General features: G+C 38.9%; 1 protein-coding gene and 1 long non-coding RNA gene across 16 annotated transcripts in view; one reads left to right on the top strand and one right to left on the bottom strand.

Moving 5' to 3' along the window:
• Positions 1–26,338, bottom strand: part of TCF12 (transcription factor 12) — a 169,599-nt gene that overhangs the window by 12,207 nt on the left and 131,054 nt on the right. For 9 of the 15 annotated variants that reach the window (XM_061447042.1, XM_061447046.1, XM_061447045.1 and 6 more), the window contains 8 exons: positions 17,956–18,061; positions 16,689–16,828; positions 16,234–16,378; positions 14,581–14,645; positions 10,320–10,398; positions 5,639–5,712; positions 4,646–4,717; positions 3,716–3,922 (listed from right to left, as the gene is read on the bottom strand). In XM_061447042.1, coding sequence (XP_061303026.1) covers positions 3,716–3,922; positions 4,646–4,717; positions 5,639–5,712; positions 10,320–10,398; positions 14,581–14,645; positions 16,234–16,378; positions 16,689–16,828; positions 17,956–18,061 — 888 coding nt within the window. The remainder of the gene's footprint in view (positions 1–3,715; positions 3,923–4,645; positions 4,718–5,638; positions 5,713–10,319; positions 10,399–14,580; positions 14,646–16,233; positions 16,379–16,688; positions 16,829–17,955; positions 18,062–26,338) is intronic. The other 6 variants (XM_061447051.1, XM_061447050.1, XM_061447056.1 and 3 more) reach the window with 3 other exon arrangements.
• Positions 1,186–3,711, top strand: LOC133266017 (uncharacterized). The gene is made up of 2 exons (XR_009742228.1): positions 1,186–1,373; positions 2,888–3,711. It is a non-coding gene; the product is annotated as an uncharacterized LOC133266017 (long non-coding RNA).

Below are 26,338 nucleotides of genomic sequence, written 5' to 3'. Positions count from 1 at the left end.
CGGCCCAAAGTCCTGCCCGGTCCCGGCTCCGCACTGCCTCATTCACCGCGAGAACTGAGGTCCCGCGGCTCAGGAGGCTCGCGCAGAGGGCAGTCCGCAGCCGCGCCGAGTTGTGCGTTTGAACAAACCGTGAGTGCCGAGCTCACTCCGTCCGCTTAAGTGGTAACGTTTGGGAGCTGAAACTAGGAAAGCAGCGCAGTATTTCTGGCAACTGAACACAAACCAGACGGATCGTGGCAACTGGCAGCACAGTGCTGCACATGTGGGGAGCCGGCCCGGAGCCACACGTGGCGAGAGGAAGGACCTTTGCTCTGCGAACGCGGGGCCTGCATCTCACACTTCAGTTTCGTTATTAGTTTTGAACTCGTGGCAATAAAAGCTTTTGAGAGCTGAAAAACCTCCCCACAAACCAGTCTTTGCTTGTATTTGCTGCAGGACTTACCTAAGCACGTGTCAGAACACAAGCACTTCTCAAGCCGTGCCAGCTGACCAGTAATACAATTTTAACCGAGGTGAACACAGTTAAGACAATGAAGAGGGCTTTGGAATCAAGATGTTTACACTTGGGACAGCTCAGAGCGGCTCAGTGCGAGCATCGGCTCTGCTTGGAAACACAGCGCCTGGAAGGGCTTTGCGCAAGAGCAGTGGTGCTGGCCAAGCAGCTCCTGCTGCCCTGTCCTGCCCTTACAGCACAGCAGACACAGGGTAAGAAGGGGAGACTGTCCAGTTCCCTTGGATCCCTGTTATACCTGGAAAAAACCCTGTGACTTCAGGATTGAGTTTCATCCTTAACCGCATTTCCAGGCCTTTTATTTATTTATTTTTAATCAATTCAGGCTGTTCTTTTTCCATTGTACTTCAATGACAAATAAAAAGCAGCTTGAATAAGAACAAAAAGAGTATTACTTCTTAACTTTTCAATAATACATGAAATAAAATACAAATCAACTTCAAAGGCCACTTAGCAAATATTTGATGAGTTTGAGATATTAAAAATCTATTTGAATAAGTCTAATGGCCAGCCCAGCTAAAAAGAAAACAAGACCATTCAGAGCGAGCAGGAAATGAAGTCAACTAGAGTTTTAAAATAAATCTGGCTCAAAAATTAAGCAAATGTTAAAATAAAACCATGTCTGGTTACACTAATTACATAAAAAGGAGTTAAATTACTCATTTCCTAGCTCCTTCTGCCAAGATCATCATCTTCAAGGGAAATTAAATTTAACTTCTATTTTTTTTCCTACAGAGAAAAAATGTTTTGTATGAAGAGACACCCCCGCCTCCCTCCCCCAAGAAGGAAGTTTCGTTCAGTGCTGAATCCCAATGAACGTTTCTTGACTTAAACCCCTTCTGAACACGTCAAACAAAACCAGGTAAACACCTGCACTGATGTTCACATTTCACACCGTGAGAGCCAATACATTATTTTCTTAAAATTTACTGGAGGCTCTCTGAAGTACAGCACTCTTTAATTTCTGAACAAAGCCTAGAGCTTACGGTTCAGGTGGTGTCAAATCCTCTGTTCCCCTGCACTTACGATTTCAAGAAATACAAATGGTAAGTAAGTATAGGTTGAAATTAACTGATTACTGAATAACGCAAGAATTGCGCCTCTTAAGTGGGGGGCACTACTGCAATGCAGTCGTCATTAACTAACACCGCTCAGTTTCCACTACAGCCAGAAAGGCCAGCCCAGCCCCTGCTCTGTTCATCTTTCAGGCTCCATCCTAAGCCATGCTGAGTGCCTGCGACTGCAAATGATGGCAAAGGGCACTCGCTGGGGACTGGTCAAGGCCACAACAGGATGCTTTCTGTTGGAGCCAATTATTCTGATGTAACAAAATTAGGGTTAATCCAAGGAATTCTTTAGCTGACTCACTATTCAAGCAAAACTGATCTGCAGGCTTGCTTCACCCAGCCAGATGAAATACAAAAGCAAGTGATGGTTTGGGTTTTGGTGTTTTGTTTTTTTTTTTCATTTTCCTAATCTAAGGGTTTTTTTTTAACAGAGAGCAAGCATCTTTCAATTGAAGCAGCAGGTCAATCAATCATTAGGTGGCAACTCAAGTCTAGATTACGTTTAAGTTACACAACTACATCAAACTAGAGCAGACCAAGGAATTCATTTTGGGGAGTCATCTTCCACCGCCACCTATTTCAATCAAAACCAAGCTGATAAAATATTTATCATAGCTTAGTTTAAAAGAGAAACAGATTTCTGTGTACACTGCAACACTATCTGCATTTGACTGGATCTGGCTTAGCAGCACCAGAAGGTTCCACAAGACAGAGAGAGAACAATTCTGCCACTGCAATTTCAGTCACTCTACCCCACGTCATTAAGACTGAGCAAAAAACAAGTTTTCTTTTGTATAACTAGACTGCAGTCTACCCCAGACTACGGCAGAACATTCCCTTTTAACAGCATTCTTTAAATATGAGGCAGTATTCAGAAAAAATTCTGAAGTATTTATGCATCACTTCCTTCATTACTAACTGTTGTACAGAAACCTAAAGCTGGGTATGTGTTGGAAAGCACTCCCCCCCGAAAAGCCCCCAAACACACGCAGCTTATAGAAAGTAACCAGTTCTTTTTGATGTCTACTGCAGTGGTTCTGAAATTAATAAAAATGGATGTGTGACGTGCGAATGGGAGAGCCTGGAACTAATTCAGTTTTATAGAATACAAACCCTTCAGCAATTGGGGTACCTAATTATTTTGATGATAGGTGAAGTTTTGCCTTGATCACACAGTGCCCAGCTGTGAATCTGTTTTATGACAGAAAATTTCACAGCATGTAACTGGTCTTTAAAATCACGCTGTAAACATGCAAACACATGGCACCACTAAAATAAGCATGTTTTAAAAAGCCCTTTTTCCTTTAAGCGTGCTTGAGAAGGGAGGAATGCAAAGGAAGAAAAAGGGAGGTAAGCAATGCTACAAATAGATTTCGTTTACTGTCTAATGCTTTTAACATACTTCTGATCTATAAAAAGCTCAACTACATTTTTTCAGAACAGTTCACTTTTTTAAAGAAACTAAAAGAGACGGATTGAATTATTTCACTCTTCTTGGGGATTAATCTAAAAGTTGTTTCCTCTTCATTGTTACTCGCACTACAGCTGTGCTCAAACTCCTTTTCATTTAGAAAAAAAAGTTTACATTTTGAGCCTGCGCACACCATGGTTCCACATTCCAACAGCTTCCTCCCAGTCCTCTGCCAGCATCTGCTATTGAAGACTAGTTCCAATTTACAATAAACAGCTTTTCCAGACCAGAACACTTGAAATTCAGTCCTTCTTGACTGCTTTTCCCATTCAATCTCCCTATTCACCATTTCAAGGAGAAAACTGTTCTGCCAATTATTACACATCTGGAAAAAATGCATGTATAAGCTGAAATGCTCTCAGCAGAAAGTTTCAGCTTTCTGCATATGGTCACAGCAGGATTTTATGGGCCACTGACCAGGCCCAAGTTTAAGTTTTCCCATCTTTCTCCTCCCTCTCATTTCTACCCCCACCCTAACCCTCTAATTGGAAACCCATAGCAGGTGCAAGCTGTCTGCCACTTTTTCCTCCGCAGGAACCTCAAGTAGTTTCTTCCTGATAAATGTTGGCCTTACACTCCAGTTGTAACTCACTAGGCTCTGCGCTAAGTCAAATGCATCAGCTGAAGCTGTTATACATAAAAATACACATTTAAAAATACCATTACCATTGACGCTTGTCTGTTGGTTGTCACAAGGCTAGATGCTCCATAGTTTGAGTTCAGGCTTCCAATTGGCCCATTGTGGGATGGTCCCAATAAACTGTGTATATCTCCATGGCCACCTGACAGGCTTGTTGAAGGCCCCACGGCATGATTTCGTAGTACATGGATGGCATCATCAAGTCTGTCCAAGCGATCCTCCATTCGAGACTGCTGTTAGAATTTAAGAGGGACAGGAGCAGCTATTACTGAATAAACCTGCATACTCATTATACCGCAGTAGTTTCTACCTCAGAGATATTAAAGACAGAAGATGAAATGCATATATCAAAGACTTTGAAAGCACCTACCAGCACTACAACAAACAGGAAAAAGAAAAGATATCTGGAGATTTTGCTCAAGATAGCATTCATTCCACAAATAGGTGGTAGCTTTTAAAGTGAATCTTATTACAAGGTTAATGTTACTCAGCTTCTATTACATGGCATGAACAAAGAAAAAAGGAAGTGCTACAAAATAAGCTAATAAAGGATGAGAAAGAATGATCATAAAATCAGCCTCACCGCGTTGGTAACAATAAAGAGAGGCAGTGGCTTTTTGAGAACCTGTATTACAAAAAACCTGGACAAAACTTTGAGCTATCATTTTCTAAAGTGGAGCTTTAAACACATCAGCTACTGCAGAAATAAAAGTGAATTCTGTATGTTACTGCAGAAGAGTCTGTCTTTAAATTACTTTCCTTTTTTAAAAAAAAAGGAGACCAAAAAACCCCAAAGCAAAACCAATTCTGACACTGCAGCTCTCCAGAAACTGAAATGGCAGGATGTTGGAGTCAGAAGATGGGTCATATGCTATGCTAATTTAAGTTTTTAATGGGGAATCTGAAGGAAGCATTAATTGAAACACAAAAAGGCACCATCTAAAGTGAAATAGTACCTCACAGACATCCTTTAAGAAGGACATTGCATCTTGCAAATGCTCGTGAAGTTGCTGTTCAACTCGATTTTTCTGGCAAAGTCAAGACAGAACAGGAAGCAAAGCACAGGTTAAGATTAATTCAAAAAAGAGGTGAGGAAACAGCTGATGTGCATGTCAGCAATAAATTGTTAGTGAAGTTAATGCAACAGAGATCTGATTATATTAAGATAAGAAAAGGCTAATATTTAACACTGCAGTTTTGTTAGGATTTTAAGATGTATGTAACAATTATACTTAATTGCAAAAATATTGAAGAAAACGGATTTGGCTTAAACTTGTTCTTGTTAGACAGAAAAACGAAATTTCACCTGTGGAAACTAGAAATATTAACAGGTAATCAAAGCCTCCCCTCAAATTTTTCCCTTTTCCTTCCCGATCCTGTCTCAGGAATTTAAGAAAGAAGTCAGTAACTTAAATCCTCTGCTGCATCTTCGAAGGAAGAAAATTTATAATGCTGTAGATGATTTCCCAGGTCTTTTTCTGTAAAACGTTTCATTAATTAATAAACGAACACTCCCCAATAACAAATAACAATTATAAATACAATATATTAGTACTTTAATGACAAGCGTAGTGAAGGCAAGCCCAAGAGGCTACCATTTCAGGGAGGGAGGGGAAGGACAAGTAAATGCAAAGGCATGAAGTCTTTATCTTTCCTCCAGACTGAACTTTAGATAAGAATTAGCTATGGATTTGTGAAAAGGTACCAGAATCTCATAACAGCGCTTTAGCACCAGCTGTCCTCAGCACAGAAGCCTGATGCCCAAGGAACAGATGGTGAAAGACACACCCTGCACGTCTTATATTGTTCAACTGAACAGGCCATTTGTTAGCAAAGAATTCATTTGTAATGCTATCCTACTGTTTCCTTTAATGATATGCAGGATTTATACAAAACCAAGCCTTCAGCTCTTAAGTAAAAAGTACGGTGTTGCTTTCAACAACTCTTACCAAGGAGTGTAGAGAGTTTTCATAGTTTGGAGATGAGGGGGCTTGTCCTCCACTCCTAGACCACTGACTGGCACCTGTCAAAATCGTCTAGGTTAACAGAGATTTATGCAGCAGAAGTGGGAAGCAGCGACGCGATATTTCTCAACTCAATCAAAACCAGCATTCTGCATAAAGGTAAGCTAACGTATGGGTACACAAAGGAGGACAAATTCCTTCATTCTGCCTTGCAGAGGGATAATTTTTATATCCTGGCATCTGTAGGGTTAGGCACATTGTCGATGACAAAGCAGTGACATCTTCACAGTACTTAAACGATACAAAAGTGGACTAAACACACACACAGAGTACCTGAAATACCTGCCCTCTGCCAGTGTCACCATAAAAGGGTTGCTGAACTCCTTCTTCAGGTTATGTTCACTATACGTAGGCATATCTTTAATAATGTTAAAATATACCACAAAAATATTTAAAGAAAGCAAATGGACACTGAACTAAGGATAACTGGAAAACCATTTTTATGACACCTCTTTACTAAATGAGAAAACTTAAAACTAGATCAAAAGGATTTATCATCTCATTCCACATGATACCATTTTACATTATAATGCATTTCTAGTTTAGAAGAGTAAAAATACACCCAAGTAATCCCCATTTGCGATTTCAGATATACTGCACATAAATTGGCAGTTAAAGAATATTGACTGTGCAACAAATCAATTACATCCATACTACCTATACACTGCAAATTCAAATCCATATCCATTCTCATCCGACATATACCTAATTACCATGTAAAAATTAAAAATAATTAGATGTGAAATGCTAATAAAGAAGTACTTTTAAAACAAAGCCTGAAATAGTCAACATGTATTTTTCGCACCAACTAATAACGCATCTTTTTATGAAGATACTACACAAAATTCTGTGGCCATTAGAGACAGCTTCCTTTCAGCCATACAAATGTAATAATAAAGCAATTACATTAATAAATTATGGACGGACAATCCAAAGCAGCTCATTAAAGGAAGAGCCTGTGGGCTTGTTCTTTCAATAACAGCCAGAGCTGTACATCTGGAAAACTGGGAAAAGGTTTAATAACATTACAGTTCCTTTGTTCGGAGAGCTGCAAGTAGTTACCTCTTAAAGAAAGGGGTTTATATAACAAAAAGAGTACAGCTTGCATAGCTATTAAAATACCTAAATATTTCCTTTCTAATTAAAAAAAAATAAACCATCTCCAGTTTCATAGCAGCCCAGAGCTGCCGTAACTGTGCTGGAATTCTCTTTTAAAATACAGCTACATCAGTGAGCAAGTTTATAATTACCAATTTTCACTTCACACAACTACTCTGAGTCTGGATCTGTAGTCTCCCCCCAACATTACTGTCGTTCCTGAACTTTGGAATGACGCTTGGAGTCTCACTTATTTTTGCAAAGCATTAATGGAACAACTTTAGAATATTCTGGCTCACTGTAAGGTCCAAATTTTTTCTGGTCAAAACTCCATTTTTAGAGACAAGCCCATTTAGTGAGTGCTCACTACTAACAGTGAGTGTGCTGCTTCCTACAGTAAAGCATCAGCTGGCAAACAGAAAGGCAACCAGTTAAGAAAAGAAAGCAAAGGCTCAATGCCTGTTCACCTTGTCTCATGAGTTTGTTGGGGGGCTTTTTTAATGGGAAAAGGTTATTATTTCTTTAGTGTAAGCCCAGAACAAAACTCTTGAGTGGGACTTCTCACAAAGGAAGAAAAAAAAAAATAGAAGGGGGGGAGGGAATATTAAACTCCTGTCAAATGAACCACCCAACTGCAACCTGCAGTTTTTAATCACACCTCTAGTAATGCTGGTGCTCTTTCCGCACAGTGGCATACTCTGTCTCCATGTCTGCACAGGTTGCCAGATGGCACTGATTTCCTGCCTTCCTCATTCCACTCCCCCTCCTAGAAGTTTGTGCATGAAATCCACCAATTATATTAGAAAGCATCCTGGCACCACAAGCCCTGCAATTAACAACTGCAGCTTTTAGTGCAGCACCAACATAGCAGCATGAAAATACAAATAAGCCAGGCAAGTGTTAGGATTTACAGGGGTCATCGATAGTAATCACTCCAGTATTGTTCTTCTACTACCAACACTAATCCTCTGGCTCTCCTTTCAAACACACACTCGGCATCAGAGTCCACAGAGGGCTGGTTTTGTACCCTCAGAACCAACTGAAGCCTTCTGAATACTTATGATCCTGGGAGGAGGATTCTTAAAATACCAAGGCTCCCACCATTCAGATCCGCACATAAACTTCACATACGTATACACAATCATTGAAACTATGCAAGAAGCTACGGTCTGGGCATGTTTAGTAAAATTAGAAATTAAATGGGGGCAGGGAAGATGAGATATGCTATTGTCTCACAGTACTTGGGGGTTTTCATCATGTTGTTCTCAAAGCTTTTACTTAAATTAATTAAAAAATGTCATTACCCTTATTCAGTAATGTAACAGCCAAATGGTCAAATGTGAGTTTATCTACATGTGTCATGAAGCTATCATCTCTCAATGCTTTAAATGGCAGAGTACTCCTACTGTAATTTACAATTAAAGGATATGCAAGTTATGACTCACTCAAACCTATAATAAGAAGAAGGCTAGATAAACAAAGAGCTAACTGCAAAAAAGAGGAAAATCACAATGAAGGCTAAAATGCTGCAAAGCATATTATTTTAGTGTACATAAAACATTTGTGTTATCTGCAATAACTTTTTGGGTCAGGACAGAAAATGGCTACCAGGAGTATCAACAGCCATAAATGTAGTAGTAATTACTTTACATTGTGCTTCACTGTGTTCTCAGTGACTCATCTGGGAATAAAGATAAAAGTCCAGATTCATAAATGAAGGTAATTAACTACTGCAGCAATTTACCAAAGGCTTGATAAATTCTGTATCACTGAAATTAAAGGGGGTGGGAGGGTATAATCGTAAAGCAGATGCTAAGTTTGTGTCTAAGAAGGATTTCAGAATTATTTGCTTACTCTACTACTGTCTTAGCCATCAGAATCCAGGATAATGAACACAAATTAAAATGCAAATTTTGGAGAGTTTTACATCTGATACAGGTTCCGACAGACAAAGGCATCAATGGCAAAGGGAAGCTTCACATTTCAGGGACCTCAAATTTGTATTCTAAACCCAGGAATTAGCTGGCGCTTTCACACTTACAAAATCAGGTGTAGTACCTGCTCAGGGAACTACAGTTGGGATCTTTAAAATTTTAAATACTTTGAAATGTCAGAACTTCTTTCTTCCAGCCACAAAATATTTTCAGTGTTTGTTTTGATGTTAAAAAGAAATCAGTAACAATTTTCCGGTCTGATCTACCTTTTCAGTACAAGGATACACAAAACATCTTTTGTCAACTGCAATCACTGAATCAAAAAGCCCATTAATCCCATCCTCGCTCAATTCAACACAGATTTTTCAGTTACAGAAATGCTCAAAGCAGCTGCTCAGGTATACCATGTCGGATATTCAGTAATCCATTAAGACCACAGAAAACCAGAGCAGTGTCCATTAAACATAAGTCAAGTATGAATGATGCAAGTTTTCTGAGTGACACTGCATGTAGTCTGTATATTCACTTACATATATCCATTTTACGTGCCATAACTTTAACGAATTATTGCTCTAGGTTACACAGGTGTCCAGCCAAGCTCATTCTGTGCACCTTTCACTGCAAGTTAGTTTTGGTTTTTTTTATATAAAAATCTAAACACTATTGCAAGAAGTGACCAATGGCCTCGAGCCTGCAGGGATACATTAAACAACAGAGAAAGGGAAAACAGACTGTTGTATAAACGTTAAATAATTTAACTAATCGGACTACAGGAAAGAACAGGGTTAAAGTTACATCATCTTGCTTGTAATTCTAGTTCTTTGTTAAACAACAAATTTAACTCAATGGCGCTTTCACAGCCCTCTCTATATGGAGAACAGCTGTTCAACTTTTACTAGACAGCTGAGGCCACAGTGTCTGTGAAAGCTGCACTACCCACTAATAGCTGTAGGCAGCTGCCCACAGTTCATCTCCACACTGGAATGCTCCTTCCCACATTCACACTACAAACACACAAAGCACAGGTGACAGAGGTGGCTGCAATATAGAGCATTTATTTTGAAAAATGCCAGAAATTCTTCTCCCATAGAATGAAAGCATTCATGAGAGATAGGAATGAAAAGCTATCCTGTGTAAAAACTGGATACTCTCACAGCTACTATATTTTCATTAGAGGGAACACACATCTGCTGTGTTTGTCACTGAAAGCTGCCACAGAATTTTAGCATATAGCTTAAAAAAAACCCAACAAAACCAACCAAATCACTCTTAATTCTCTCCAATGGTACAGATCTGTACAGACATCTTTATAGCTGTGGTTGTATATGGTCATTCAGTGTTGTCAAAGATTATTTTAAGAAGCTAATTTTAAAAGCCTGTCACCAGGATTTAAGTGAATGCTCGTAACAAACCAGCTTAGAATCTGGATTTCTAAATCTGGATTTAGTACAACGGAAATATAAACAAAATGCAGAAGTAATTTTGCAAGGAATCTAACTGCTGATTTCACTGGGATTCAAAACAGGAGGCTTTCAAAACAACAAATGAGTTACTGACAAATGGCTAGTCTCTACCTGTAAGAGGCGATGGTGATCCAACTGGTGTTGACGGATTCGATGGGAAACTACTGCTGGTATGATCAGGAGAATAAATCTAACAACAGACAAAAGGGATTGTGTATCAATACATGCCATAATATTCAGTAAAGAAAATAGCTATTAGGATTCCTTTTCATGCTTTTAATTGTCATTCATGATGCTAGATTGATAAAAACCCCAATTTCATCCTTCAATCACAGCTCTGCTTTATCACACTCAAGCCTCTAAAAATGTCCAGAGAACTTTCATTTTCAAGCAGCTGTCAAAATAAGCACAGCCTGTATTTGATAGCAACACGAGTGTAACTGATCTTCCTTCTACTTCAACAGCAGCAGAAATTACAGCCTTGTTGTCACTGAAGGAGAACAATATACATAAGAGTTAACAGCACAAAGATAATTATAACAAACAAAACTTCAGGAAAATGTGAAGAAATAATGACTTCCCAAATTTTAAAGAGAGAAAAGATTTTAGCAGTCAACACATTATCTTCTAGAAATTAAGCCTTCACAAGAGAAAATACCAAGAAAACGTTCAGCCCTAGTTACGTACCTACCAAATGAGAACCATCTGAAATTTTGTTGCTCTTCCTATTGTATTGCAGCGCATACAATTTTTCCCTCTTATTTCTGTATCAGCTGCTCCCTTGAGATACCAAACCTCAACTTGCAACAATCCATTCCTTGCTATTAATGTAATTAAAAAGCCTTAATAAAAACAGAAGACATAATGCTTAAAGCTTTAATTAAAACTTAGAATTCTAAGATTCTTGGAAAATTCATTTTGTGAAGGCAACTGAATCAGTTTAGGGGCTGACTATGGACTTCAGAACGTATTTTTATAGGTCACCAGTTCAAACCTGTTTTGCTTGAGCAGGATTTGTTAGTCATCAGATGGCAGTTACAAAAAGTCTTCACTGGCAGTGTGGTTGATGTCTCTTCTCACAGACAATATGACATTTCAGCATTTAGCTGACAATAAACTGGGACTCGGTTAAGTTGCATATTGTATTTTTTGAACTGACAAAACCAGGACCTGATAGACCACATGCTCCTTCTTGGTTTATCACACTTTCCCGTTAGAAAACACCATCAGTTCCCTATTGGAAATACCTTCTCCTTTTCCTACATGCTAGAAAGAAAGTATATTTAAAAGAACAAGCCACCTCAGACCACTGTAGGAAATTCATGCATTGCGTATGAGTGTAAAAATAAATCTTGGGTATCAGTATGGGAACTGTAGAGTTCCAGGCAGGTAAGATACAGAAAATTAAAATTATATCAGAACAAAGGCCATGAAGTTTCCTTTGAGACTGGCTGGTTTCCACTGTTCTAACCTGCTGATTTTGTTTTGCTGTTTTTGTATGAGGGAAAACCTCCATTATACCAAAGCCACAACTAAGACACGAGGTCAGAATTCATTCTGCATTCAGTCCCTGGCCGCTGTGCTGTTAAATGACCAATGATGAACAACCCTGACACCTTCTGCCAGGCTTAAACGGTAACATGACTCATTTTACTGCAACAAATGAGACTCCTCCTCCTATCAGTCATGGTCCATTCCAATCAGCGGGATGCCAATATGCCAGGGTCTAATGAAAAGGCTCTTAGACAAAAGCTGCACAATTGAGAGCCTGCAGAGCCAAACCTCGGAGCTGTTAGTCCAATTTTTTAAACACTACAGTGTACATTTCAGTTAGGCTTTGTTATGCTAATGTTATTGAGTCTAAAGCAACAAAGAAACTTAATTCATGAATTACTTTTAGAAGTCAACTTCCCCACATTTTCTTTTCTTTTGTGAGGGACCAGTGGCTATTTAACTACTGAGACCGTACAAAGGCCTTTACCCTAGTTCTGAGGTAGGAATCAAAATGTAAGTTATCACAAAGAGGTCTGATATAATCAACAAAGTTAAACAGTCCTCCTGTTTGATCTCCTCTAAATTAAAGACCAAGTGTTTTGATTTGGCATTAGGCAATGAAATAAACCAGATGTTTCTCCTGCCATATAACCCTCCATGGGCACAATCTTAAAGGGTTATTGTTTGGCAAATGTTCAGGGAAACACATCAGAAATGGCACGAATACCCAGATTTTCTTTTCTTTCTATCTATACTAGTTCATTATCCAAACTAATGCGTAATCCACAGGGCTTTGGGAACTTTGTGTAAATACTTTCATGTACAATTCTCTTTCTTGCCTACCCTGAGATTAAGACCACAATTATCCAGGCTTAAACCTAAAATAAAAGAACCTTTGCAAATGTATTATCTGGCCTTACATGTTTAATCACATACTATTCTGTATGGTCTTTAATACCTAAACTGAAGAACAAATGTCGTATCCTCTGATGTTTCGCACATGAAAGGCCTATTGTGAGATGTACATCAACAGAATTTTAGAACTAAAAATTCCTCTCAACAGTTGCAGCGGTAGCAGTTAAAACCCCACCAGAAAGGCATGTACTGTCGTCTGGGGGGAGGCAAAAATAAACACTGAAAAGACAATCACAGTATTTAAATGAAACTTTGATCAAACAGAAAAGAATATTCTTGTTTTACTGGCTATCAAAATTCATCAGTGCCAGCTTCACCTGCAGCAGAGAGCACCTCCCTGCTCTCCACAGCCGAGTGGTGCTCCTCGCCGAACAAGCGCAAAGAAGTGTGCTGGGTGCGCGTGTGTTGTGGGGTGCGGGGGAAGCAGATGGATGAGGCGAGGGATTTGAAGTGTGCAGACTATGGCATGCAGTGATAGAGCAGATGGAATGCATCACCATCAGCTATGACAGAAATGATTTATGGAATGACCTGGCTGCTCCTGCCAAGCAACAACACGGGATGACAGAAACAAGTTTCTATGACAACCAGAGCCCACCCACCAGTTAGATTAAACATTTCTGCCCTGACTTCCACTCGCAATATATTTAGAGTTTTTCCTCACAACATCAGCCTGGCTTTCTCGGCTAGTGACTTGGGAAAAAATACCTGCAAGGATGAGAAAATAACTTATAAAAGAAGAGCAGTGGAAAATGTCAAAGTCCCACAGCTCTAACGGGCCAGCGTGTCAGACTTGCAGCAGAAATTTTGGTCAGGCTGCAGAACAGCAGAGCAGACATCCCAATACATCTGCAGAGTAAGGAACAGCCTGAAGTATGTAAGCATTGCTATTTCTAGGAGTCAAAATGATCCCAGTTCCTTTCTGACAGGTCTCAGACAAAAAAAAGAGTGTTAACTGCCCTCTGGACTCGTGAATTGTTATCTGCTTGATGAATCCCCAAAAGCAACTGGGACAACGTTTTTCTCCCCAAAGCCAGTAGGTCAGAGTTCTTCTACCCAATTTGGACATTACAGACATTATCAGATCTGGTAATCTTTTAACATATGACCCTCTGAGGGATGCAGGGGAAACAGGATCTGCACGAATATGCACATCTGCATTCACTGGTATGAGGTAACAGATGCAGAATCCAACCCAGGAATGGTGGTTTGGGGCTGCAAAGTAGTCATTTCTATCTCTTAAATCAGACCTAGTCACCCTATTCGCTATGTAGCAGAAATACAAAGTGGTCCCCCAGCAGCACTCCTAACTGAAATTGCTGCTATACTGAATCAACTACCACTTCATAAAACGTACATCTGATTGTATTAATGCAAAAATAACGGCTATATGGGTGCACACACAGAGCTTATGGTAGACTGAAGGTACCTGCAATATTTTACATTATCTACATTAATCTAGCAAGAGTTAAGAGTTTAAACTTTATGCATATATAGCATTTTAAAAGCTGCTCCATAAATCATAGCTATACAACACAGCATTCAAACCCACTCAGTTTAATAAGGCCACTGAGAAAACATTTTTAACCTTGAGGCAGGATCTGCTCTAAGAGTAATGTTAAAAATATTTGACTTTAGCTCAACACTACAGGGAAGAAAAAAAAAACCCAAGCAATCAACCCCCCAGCTCATCCGGATTGTCTTTTCCTTTGTCTGAACAACTTTCTGAACTCTGTCTGCCCCAAAGTTTTTGATCCCTAAAAAGACAGAATGAGTCTTCTACAAATAAAAGCATTTTCCACTTGTTTTTTTATACATTTATCTAGTATACGACATTGCATCACAGTTTATTATTCTGACTTCATACATGAAACTCCTGATTTGGTATGATAAAAGGAATGAAATAGTGAATGCAATGATCAAAATGTGATTTTCAGATCTGAATACTCGAACTGCTACTTACAGATGCCAATGCCTTCCCGAGGGCATCACCTGTCTGTGAGCTTCCAGCACCATTTCCTCTGTTTCCTGTAACATGGAAAGCAAACCCAACACTTATGTTTAAAGCTGAAATTTTATTTATTATTTTATTCATCATGTACAGTTAAGCAACCACTCTTGAAATGGATATTCTGAGGAAGTCACTGTCAACAGAATCAGCTCGCATTATACTTAAAAATTTAATTAAAACAATTAAATTGAGATGATCTCCTCTTTCAAGTCACACACGGTATCACTGCGATAACTTCAGGACCAGCAAGGGAAAGCAGTTAGAAAACAGACTGAAATTATTTTCTAGGACTGCAGGCTAATTTTAATGAAATATAAGAAAATCACAATCAGAAAATTGTATCATTGCAGCTGATTTCTAAACTGTTATCACTGAAGTGCTGCACGTTTCATTAGTTCTTAAAGCCAAATTCACTGAATAGTTCCCTGTGTGTCTCCCTGCTCCCCCTGCTCTAATTCCCTGTGTTGTACTCTCATCTTTATTTTAGAAAATCCCTGAAAAGCTCTTATCCACCAAGCTTTCTGTCACCCCTGCTCTCAGTTGCATGTCAGCAGCTTTGCATGCCCTTTTGCTCCACACACCATTAAGCCGAGAGGCAGTTTGAAGCCCTGCCAATTGCAAACACAGAAAGGACCTGAATCCTGCAAAATATCTGCTTTACTGTAGGAGACAGACCCTTTTTAAAAGTGAATCTCCTTTCTCCAATTATCAACTTCTAATGGAAAAAAAGAAGTATTTAATGTAAATGTAAGCCATTCACACCAGAAACCCACGCGACACTTGCTGCTTCAAGTTTGTGGCAAACTTGGATTTTCTAGCCTGAATTTCCCATGCAGATTCATTAACTGGGTTCTGTTTAAAAGACACAAGTGTAAAACTTCCCATATCAAAGCCAATATAGTCACTCTAACTAAACTCTGCTTACTTAAAATGAAACTTAAGTGTAAATCATATCAAACTGACAAGGGGCATGTACAAGCACTTCATTTCTACATCTGTATCTTAAGATGTGTAAATACGTGCAAGGAATGGATGATCGTCCTGTATTTTGTGCTAAGTAAGCACAGAAGAGACTAAATCAAGCCACCATCCTGGCTACTCAGTAATGTCTGAATCAGTTAAGAGAGGAATTTACAATGCAGTTTATCAAGCTCCCCGAAGAAACAGCCTTCCTGCCTTTCTCCAGCACAGTACTTTGGTGATGCAGCAGCTCTGAAAACTGCAACACCAGAACTACCTACATGAACGGTACATATAGCAAACTATGGAAGGATAACTGCTGTAAAGTCGGATAGATACGATCTCCTGGGAACAGACTTGGCTGTGAAAGCAAACAGGCTAGTAAGTCTTAAGCTAACTGCACAACAATTTGCCCCATCTCAGCCGTACTGAGGATAGAAACATCACAGTGGTGCAGTATCCGATTTACACGCATCCTATAAATTAAAGCCTACAAATTTTGCATGTCATGCAGCCCCAAACTGCATTTTCTCATAAAATTGAAACAAACAGAAAACAAACAGAAACCAAAACAAACAAACAAAAAAAACCCAAACCCACCAAATCCAAAAACTTAAACAAAAAAAAAAAGGCAGAATAGTATACCCAGAATAGTATCTGATCCATTGACAGGTGGAGTGTGTGAGGCAGCTACATAAGGTGAACTGCTGGTACTGCCACGATGGAAGCTAGACATTGGAGGAAGACTGGCATTTATATCTGTAGGTGAGACTGAATGTGGGGGATAGCTCTAGAGAGAAGAGAAACAGACATAAGACATTAAGTTTGTCTTTAAATAAACATTGATACTTTAAGATACCAAATACACAACACCCAGCTCCTTACTAAAGGAAGGGTCTCCTCCATCCTCTGAACACACCACTATATAGCCACAGATATTTATTTATACAACAGACAAGTAAAAGGACATAAATCTAATATAGGAAGTCTGTGATTTCTGACAACTGGGTTTTTAACTGACACACAAGAGCAGCAAGAAATTAATTCCTGCAGGTCATCTCTCTGTATACAAATACATGAATCTGTGCTACGCGTCTTACCAAACGGTCGTGTGTGTGCAGACTGCCGTAACTGCCGGACTGGGACATGTGGGAAGAGGAGCCTCCCAGCATCCCACCGTAGCCGGGCTGGCTCATGCCATTGGATGAACTCCAGAGGTCAGAAGAATTGTGGGTCCCATCTTTTTTTTTGATAAAAAAGAAAATAAAAACCCCATGTTGAATGAAGAAGTGAACCAAGCGCTACTTCTCTTTTACACCATTAGCTTATGAGCATACAGAATTCAGCTACTCAGACAAACAGCAGCCGGGAAATGGTGACCAGTTCATCCGGTGGTTCCTATTTTCATACCACCACACTGTTGCTGAATTTATAAAAAAAAAGGACCAAACCCAACAGAGGCTTTTATAGCTGAAACACAATCCAAGCGCAGCTGAGAAAATAGCAAGTACTTGTGCTAATTACACAGACCTTCAGTAAGGCCAGATTTATATCTAGAGGCTTGATAAAAATTCCAGTCTGAAAGAAATAATAAAAAAGGGGGTGGAGGGGAGAGACGTTTGGCTGAGCAGAGCTCATCATGAACATACAGTGCAAAACAGCGATTAACCTAAAATAAGCAATTTATAGTCTAAAATACCTCCGTACCATAAAAATATAAAACCATTTCATAATAGCAGATTGAAGTCACGGAAATTGCTGCATTACATAAGCCTTAAACCCGTGTGTCGATGCAGTTTTCCTTCTGCAGCACAAACTGAAGTGCTCTGTAAATACCCGTATTGACAGACTATGCTTTCAATATGCTCCAAAACCTCATCAGACTCCAGCACGAGCTAACTGCATGACGTGAGGCCAAGGAAATGAATTCTGCTCTCGCTTTGTTCAATGCAAACCCCTTTTTTTGGCATGCTGGATATACAAACATTTGAGAACTTAAGACTGTTAGTTGATATTGTACAGTCAAATTCCAAAGCGGCCAAAAAGCCCCCACCTCATTTTTCTCCATCACTCTAGTGTGCTGCTCTGAAGCCCCTACAAATCAAAGGATGGCGGATTCTCTCCATCTGGCCTGGTGTATAATCCCCTTAAATTTCAGTCAGCAATTAACGTCACGAGAAGAACTTTAAATCAACAGACAGCTCCCTTCATCTAACTGGTTTAGACACATATAAAACTTATTCATGGGCTCTAGCACAAAGTTACCTTTACACTTCCTCATTCATTCAGTACTGCAGTGCCTGACTGCAGATGTCTACCCGAAGGACAAGTGACATCTGCCCATATATTTATAGTCATTTTACTCACCTTGCATAAAGAAAGTGCTAGCAAACATACTGCTCGGTGGCTTAGGAGATGGGTAACTTGGAGATTCTCTGTTGAATTCATCAGAACTCGGGGACGGTGCATACACCTAAATATCGAAGAGCAATAAAAGCAGGTTAGTAATATCTGGGTGTCATACATTAAAAAAAAACATAACAGCATACAGCCACAGAGAGAAAGCCCACATAAAAAAAGAACAGTGTAGCAAGCTGCAGCATTTGTTGCCCTTGTTTTATTTGCTTTTTAGCAAGTTGCCACAGTACAGAGGAACTACAGTAGAATGATCCTAACAACACACTTTCTGGTGTGCCAACTCAGCCAGGTGGCCTGATAAAAGCCTGAATGCTGATTTTGCTTTCTAAGTGCCTGACTCGTACAGACTTGTTGCTCAAGATAAAAAAAGCAAGATAAAACAACTGGGCCCCAAACAAATTTTATTTTAAAACAACTGTATGCCTGTTTGAATATTTAATTAGCTGGCATCCCAAGAGTCGGAAACAAAAAGAACATCCAGTGACAAACTCAAAGGTTTTAATGCAACCACTGTATCATCCTTTTAGATACTTCCACACCTCTGTAGAGTCATCAAAAGTGTAAGTAATGCCAGTCCTGAGGACTCATCTTAAAACTGCAACATCCAGCATGTTATTTTCACACTGGCCTAGCATTAAAGAAAACCCGCCTCATTGTTTTTTTAGCGTAACTCCACATGGGAACAACCATTCCCAACTTGCAAGCAACACATTATCTTAACAGGTTAAAAATTCTAAGATGCCAAACAAATGTAACCATTAGAAGTCTTTCACTGCAGGGACTCTAGGAAGAAATACAAAGTATATTCAGGAATAAGTCAAATCAACAAAGCCAGTATTCACAGACTCGAGGACCTGACCCATAGCACTAGTTGTTCTACACAACGCTATGTCATCATACCAGTATTTTAGTCAATACACTGAACATTGCAGTATGACCAGCGCATGCTAAACAAAAAATCTTACAGAAAAAAAAAAGGGCAAATTAACAAATAATGCAGCAAAGAGTATCAAAATGTAACCCTGAGACGAGAGCCCCGTTTTGCTACCACATATAAAAGAGGTATTTTTTCACTTTATCATTCACCTTACTTGTAAATATGTAAATCTTCACAAACACATGTTAAGAGTAATTTTAAAACTTTAAAGCTTACATAATGCAACTTGCTGAGCGCACTATGCTCTACAATCCTAAAATCAGAAGTGCATCTCCAGGCACAAACGTTTCTCCAACATTCACATCCCTCCCTCGTCTTTCTGGGATGTTGTTTACCAAGCAAGAGAAGGGCCAGGAAAACCAAGCCGGCCAACAAAAAGCCCTAAGTCCCCTAAAAGGGAACCATTGTTCTCCCGGAGAGTGACTGTTGTGATACGGATATTTAGAAAGTGAAGTGGGCAAGTCCCGCTGCCATTTGCATACCAATACCCCTCCTCCCCACTCCCAAATGCTTTTCTAGCCTGCTGTAGTCAGAACAAATGGCTGGGCATGTGCCTGCAGACAGCGCTCTTTTATATCAGAGGGGCTGATTTACCACTCTCTTACACCCGTTTTACATCAACAGAATTTCAATACAATCTCTCAAACTGCAGTACGAAGGAATCGAGACAAGGGCACAAGGAATTAAGTTAGGGCATAGTGGTCGGTACGAGCCATGTAATGAGAACGGCAGCAGGTAAAAGGACACCTGGTAAAAAGGAGTCAAGTGGAACACTTACATCTGGTTTTGAGGTTGTTTTTTTTTGGCTTGTTTTAATATTTTTTAAATCAAATTTTTTTTTTCTTTTTTTTAGGAAAGAAAGCCTTTCAGGAAGCTTCTGTTCAATATTTTACTTGCAAATTTTCGATTTATGGAATAAATGTAAAACAAGAGATGCTTACCAAACCTGAGTGACAGAATGACAATACGTTCTAAGTGATGTTAACAGTACATATGTATTTACTACATATGATGAATGCATGTATATTCCATGCCTCCGACATATTTTAACAGAAATGTCACTCTGTCAAATTGTAAATACTCGCACTCATAAGACTGCAAACATATTAGGCAAAACTGGGCTTAATTTACAAGTTCTCTGTTGTGCAGAATAACGCAGCATATGCTATAGCTGATGGATAATCTATCACTGTCACAGGACAGCAGTGGAAACAAAGCTTTATGACATTTAGCACTTCCATGGAGATGTACGCTGATTAATGCAAAATCACCTACAGTGACGGGGTGCATTGCTTTTAAACTGTAACATTATCAGTGAGATTTGTAAATACAAGCTTCAGACAAATTTTAACATTTTGCATAATTGGGTGATTTATAAAAACTGAACAAACACCATCTCAAAAGGGAAATTAAACTGAAAAACTCCTACAAATGTATCACATAGATACATATGTACAAGTCATTAACATCATAAAAATATTATGAATTATATTAACATAAAAGAGGCCCTTCCAAACAGCTACATGAAAGCCCTAGCACAGACACATAACTTTATATAGTTTCTGCTTGTTTTGGTATCTTAACTATAGCTTGCAAAAAAACATAGCTGCAATGTTATGAAGCTGCACTTGTGCCAGTCTAGATTTTTCAGATCAAAGGGTTCTTGCGGCAAAACACAACTGATGTGGTCTCAAAGACTTCATTAACTCCAGATGTGGGGAAATAGCCAGCCAATTCCACAAAAGGAGCAAGTCTCTTTTAGTTACAATCAGAACTACCCACAAATTAAAACCAGGCCTCTGATGTCATCTGATCACCTGCAGATGAGCGCCAGGTTTTTTCTGGTTAATGACCTAATCATCATTTTTATGTTGTGTTACTACAAACAGAATTCAAAAGCAAAGGAGAAAATTTATTGAGATTAACATGAAGTCCACGAGAGGCAAAAGACACGGGCTTAAAATAAAAAAGTGTATAAAAAAAGTATAGAGTTTTATTTTTGAGCCAGGAAGCGAGGTAACGGGCATCTCGAGGGCTGGCTCTGAGCACCCGCACACACCCAGAGCCCAGTCCAGCAGATCGCAGCCTCTGCGGTGCTGGTCTGCAGCTCGCATGGCTGTGTCCTAGTTAAAGGGCTTTCTCTTCCACAGCAGCTGAGTAAAGCTGTTATAAATATGACGTGGCTGCTCAAGACAGCCTCTTTTAGCTATTAAACTGATAACAGTGACATCCAGAAGGCACCAAACCAGTTTTTCCTGGCTGACATTCCCACTAAGATGAGGAATACTGTCAAAAGGTCAGCCTGTCTGCAGTCTCCTTGAAGAGTGTTGTCTCCAGAAGGTAGAAGAGGAGCCCATCTTCTAATCCCCTTAAAACGCACTGCACCCTAAGGCATCGGATGTGTCTCCATGCTGACAAGCAAAACACTCTCTGATTATGAATGGGAAATTCCCTTCTGATAAACTCACACCAAAACTAGATTTTAGCATGACTTATCAAGTGGAGGACTTGACTTTCTTGGAGCTGTGCTAGAATATACATCAATCCTAATGCTGCAGTGCTTCTGAAGGGTAGGCAGCCTCCGCTGAGGGAAGTAGGACAAATGAGTTGCAAAGGACATCAACTCAGAGTCCCACGTCTGTCTCTTCTGCACCCTGAACTGGATTTATGTTTCTCCAGTGGGAAAAACAGCATGACAAGGAAGATATTTTTTTGAGGGGTAGTGGTGGGAGCTGGCTTCCGAACAGAGCTGAGGCGCCATTATCTGTACTGCATCACATTTAAGCAAAACAAACGCATCATTCTAGTTCCAAAATCTGCCCTGATTATTAACATATATAATGAACACTATCATGAATGTTACACACACCTAATGTATCTAAAACACATCAAAGGACTAGACAGTGTGCTTCTGTTTACTAACACAAGTGCCAATAACATGAACATTAATTTAAGGATCTGCGTTTACCAAATTTTATGCTAAGTAAAACTTCCAAGTCTTATTCTATAAATGCATTTAATAGATGCAACTCTTTGAATCCTCCTGTTGGCATACTTCCTCTCAGGCAATTTTCCTGTAATATGTTTCAAATTCTTAAATATTTATCAATGTTTGATATTAATGTTAAAAGCAGATTAAATAATAGCAACAAAGCAACCAAACCTTCCTTATGACGAGCTTATGCTACCTCAAGACCAGGATTCCCATCACACATACTGTTTATGGATTTAGGAATTATGTTACTCATTCAAGCCTAGTTATTAATAATACTTGGAAGTTCCGAAAAATATTTATCAAGCTGCTGGAGACAGAGGATTTTTTGAAACCAAAAGAGATGGATAACCTACTCTGTAGCTTGTAAACTCTGCTAAGTAGCCTATCTACATTCCATCAGCATCAGTCATGCACTAAGCAAGTGTGCACTGATGAATGATTTGTACATGTGGCAAAATTTTACAGTGTATTATCTGCAGGTTTTGTGGCAAAAGCTAATGCTGCTGAAAGGCAGCTCTGGGAAAAGGAAACTTGCTTTCATGTTTACTAAAGCTTCAGGAATGTAGAATGGTAACTATAGTTTTCCATGCACCTCTTTACAGTGAGACAGAAGCTGCCAAAAAAAAAAAAACCCCAAACCCTAACCAAAAAACAAAACCACCACCGTAAATTCCGATGTAGTTAATACTCAAGCAAGATGATAAAATGAAGAGCCCCAGTATACAAGATCAGTACACACATCCTCAGTCATACTCTGTATTTCTAATACGAGGTGTAAAGGTTTATACATTTTAAAAAGTCTTCTCACCACCCAGAATGAAAATAAAACTCTCCTTTGAAAGAGCAGAGCATCAGTCTTGTCTGCAAATCCAACCATGATTTTTAACATCCAAACTCCCTGAAGTAGCTAAACTGAATTCCAACTTAAATAAATGTTTATGCAGTTTAGGCATGCTATACATGCCTATTTGGCTATTTCTGAAATGCAGAATCTAACTGCATTGACACACAGTCTAGCTTCTTCCCCAGTGTATGACAACTTTAAAGTCATGTTAAAAAGTGACAGGTAAACTTACAAAAAAATCCCAAATTTTGTATACGGAAACCTTTTGGTCTGTTCTTTTAATTTTATTTTCTGAATTGTAGTGTAAGGCAGAGGGTGGAGGAAAAGAAGGTAAGGCAGCAGGAACACCAGAAAAACATACATGTATATAGCGCTAAAGATTCTTTTTGCATTTTATTTGCTAAGCAAAACCTCTTTCCCTCACTCTTCAAGCTACACTGTTGTTAAAGTGTGCGTTAGTCTATTAACTAACAACTAAGTCTTTAGAAATTCCTGATTAAATTCAGATTTTAGGGAAACAAAATCAGCTGAAACTCATCAGTCCATTTCTTAACCTGTTCCCTTTATTTCAGAAGCTGTTCTAGCTGTCGTAGGAATCCCCAACACCAGTACTAACCACAGAAGATGCACTATAAACATGCAAAAGATAGTGCTATCTCTCCTCTGAACTCACTATTACTCTCAGTTTCCGTAAAGCCGTCAGAAACTATCATATTTCTGCAAACAGACTTCAACATGCACATGATTATCAAAGCAAACGTGCTGAGCAAACAGGGGTTTGCTCCTCTTTGGTGCTCACATTTTGAGAAATATAGATCTGTCCAATACAGCACCTGATCCCAGCCCTTGCTGTTTTCATTTGCCCAAGGAAAGGGACATAACCTTCACTTTAAAGCATCAATAAAGCTTGTTGCAGACAAGACACCCTTCTGGCGTGGGACCACTGCTCAGCAGATTGGCAGTTCAACGCAATGGAGTGGAGAAGGGAAAACTCTCTTGGGCTGATGCATTGTAACTCATCGGGGTTTTTTAGTGGGATGGGGAGGTGAAAAAGAATGGTGAGGAATGAGGGGGGGGAAGAAATCCAGCTGACCAGTGTTTACTACCCCTCTTTATTCAATGTCCGCAGCCGTGCGCCCCTAGAGATTTTCCAGATTATCTTATATTTGTCCGGACTTACAAATGTTAGCATTGACCTTGTCTGAGTTGCTGTGGGCAGCATATGGTACAGAACAGCTTTAATTGTACTTTTCTCCCTCCATACTAACTGGCCTGATACTAATAAAAGCAGAATTGAATTGCTTTTTAGCACCTGGCTGCTCCAAAACGCACAAACTGAAAACATTCTACGCTGATGTTAAAAGACTTGGTAATTATTTATTGCATGGCAGCTCCAGACAGACATGCAGCCATGTCATCTACGCATCACGCAGTAGTATTAACATGTTTCTCTCTGCTGTAACTCTGAGATCGACAGCTGCAAGACATGCATTTTTCTCCACTAAAAAAATACCCAAATATACACATTTGGACTCACAGCTGTGAGTATTTAGTCATTTATACATGTGTGCCAATTTGTACGTACACACGCACATTTATAAACAGCCTTCTAGATTACAAATTCTTGAGAAAATTCTCAAAAAAATCCCCATTAAAAAAATAAAAAACAAAATCACAAAGCATTGTGTAAATGCAAAATTATATACATATAAATATATGCATGTTGGGGTTTTTTCCTCCCTTTCCAAAAAGGCATTGTAGAAATCTACTACGAAAGATGCAGCAACTCCACCTTGGAAGAGGGCTCAGTCTCAGCCTATGCTGAGAAAAACACATACTCAGACTAGTACATCAAATTAACGTCTACAGTGCACAGAATACAACAATAATGTGTAATATAGTCACAAATTTAATCTCATAGAAATAGTAATCATAGGCGATATAAAATATAATCAATATTATTCCTTAAAATTATTTTGGTGATAACTGATACTTTATTGCAGTCTATATAAAAATAATTCTAGAGTACATGCAGAAAACAACCAATTTATTTCTGCACTTGTCGATGAACTGAAAGGAGTGGAAATCTTTAAAGTCTGTATTTTATTCCTTCAGCACATAGAAGATACAAAACTTCTATCACCGAAGTGTTATTTTGGTGCTATTGCATTTTATAAAATTTAAATGGAAAGGCCCCAGTGAATGAAGCTCATTTATTTATTGTTAAAAAACGAAAAAAGAATCAATTCAAAATTTACCAAGTACAATTTCAATTTGTGCTCCTATTTCTACCTGAACTTTTTTGTAGCTTTTTTTCTTTTTTTTTTTTTTTTTTCCAATGGGGGTGTTTTGATGATTTTTGGGTCTGTAGCAGAGCTCTTGAAAGAAAGGGAAGAAAAGGTGAAACTTCAGGGAGATGTCATTTTTAACTAGAATTATTTTCTCCAAAAACCTCTATATTAAAATTTTGTTAGCCTCCATAAGCTGAGAATATTTTCTATATATCAACAGGTGAAGGACAAAAAAAATACAGGCTAAATCTTTTAAGTTCTTTATTTTCTTTACAAAACAGATTAAAATCTTTTTTCTTTTTAATTTGGGGAGGACTCTTGATATACATATTTATTTATAACACCTATTACACATAACGGTAAAATTTTACTCCTTAGCAGGGGATACGTATTAAAACGTTACCATTCACTTCCATGCCTCCCTCACAAAACACATAGAAATTACAAAAATTGAACCTCTTCTAATAGTAAGCGCCCCAACTTAATTTTTAAGCTTTCAATTTCTGTGGCAGTGCACACAGGACCATCTATTGGGCTGCTCAGACACCTGGCTTTTAGCTTAATATTAAGCTTTCTTCTGGCTTACAAATTTAAGAAGTTGAAAAGAACAAAATATTTAACAAAAAGCTAACAGACACACACACATTTTCTCCAAATCATTTCCTATTTGCTTTGTGTGTCAATAAATGAGATTTTATATACATCAGCAGGTACCAAGGAATGTAAACACTCAAAATCTAACACAATAATTTAAATAAAAATCTCAAATCAAAACGAGGTACGTACTGCCAGCTACTAATGGGTCAAACAATACAAGTAGAAGTAGTAAGACATCAAAACGAGGGTATGTACTGATCCCTCACTATGGAAAGGCTCATACAAAGATCTGGCAAACATACCAAGAGGTGCACTTCATAAACTGTAACACAAAAAACAATCCCCCCCTGCTTCACATATCCTCCTCCCATATATTTAAATCAGTACTTCAGTCCAACCTGCAGAATTCCTAGGAGAGAAAATGCTAAAGACTAGCGAGATGTTTGGAAAAAAAAAAAACAAAACCCAAAACTTAAATAAAACCCTGGGCAACATGATATAGGATCATCATATGATTTGTCATCTATTTACTAACTCTTCAAGCTCATAAAGGTCACCTCTGACCCACAACAGGCACATGCTATCAATTTTCCAGCCAGGCTCTCCTACAGTACCAGCACTTCCATCTACTATATGCCTGGAAATACTTAATAAGATCAAAGCCTTTT

This window comes from Pezoporus flaviventris, unplaced genomic scaffold (assembly GCF_033815535.1).
Source record: "Pezoporus flaviventris isolate CSIRO_AGI_PZ_B2104156 unplaced genomic scaffold, CSIRO_AGI_Pfla_v1 ptg000006l, whole genome shotgun sequence".
Taxonomy (NCBI): Eukaryota; Metazoa; Chordata; class Aves; order Psittaciformes; family Psittacidae; genus Pezoporus; species Pezoporus flaviventris.
The sequence above is the reverse complement of the archived record's forward strand: the minus strand, read 5'-3'. Positions and strand labels throughout refer to the sequence as shown.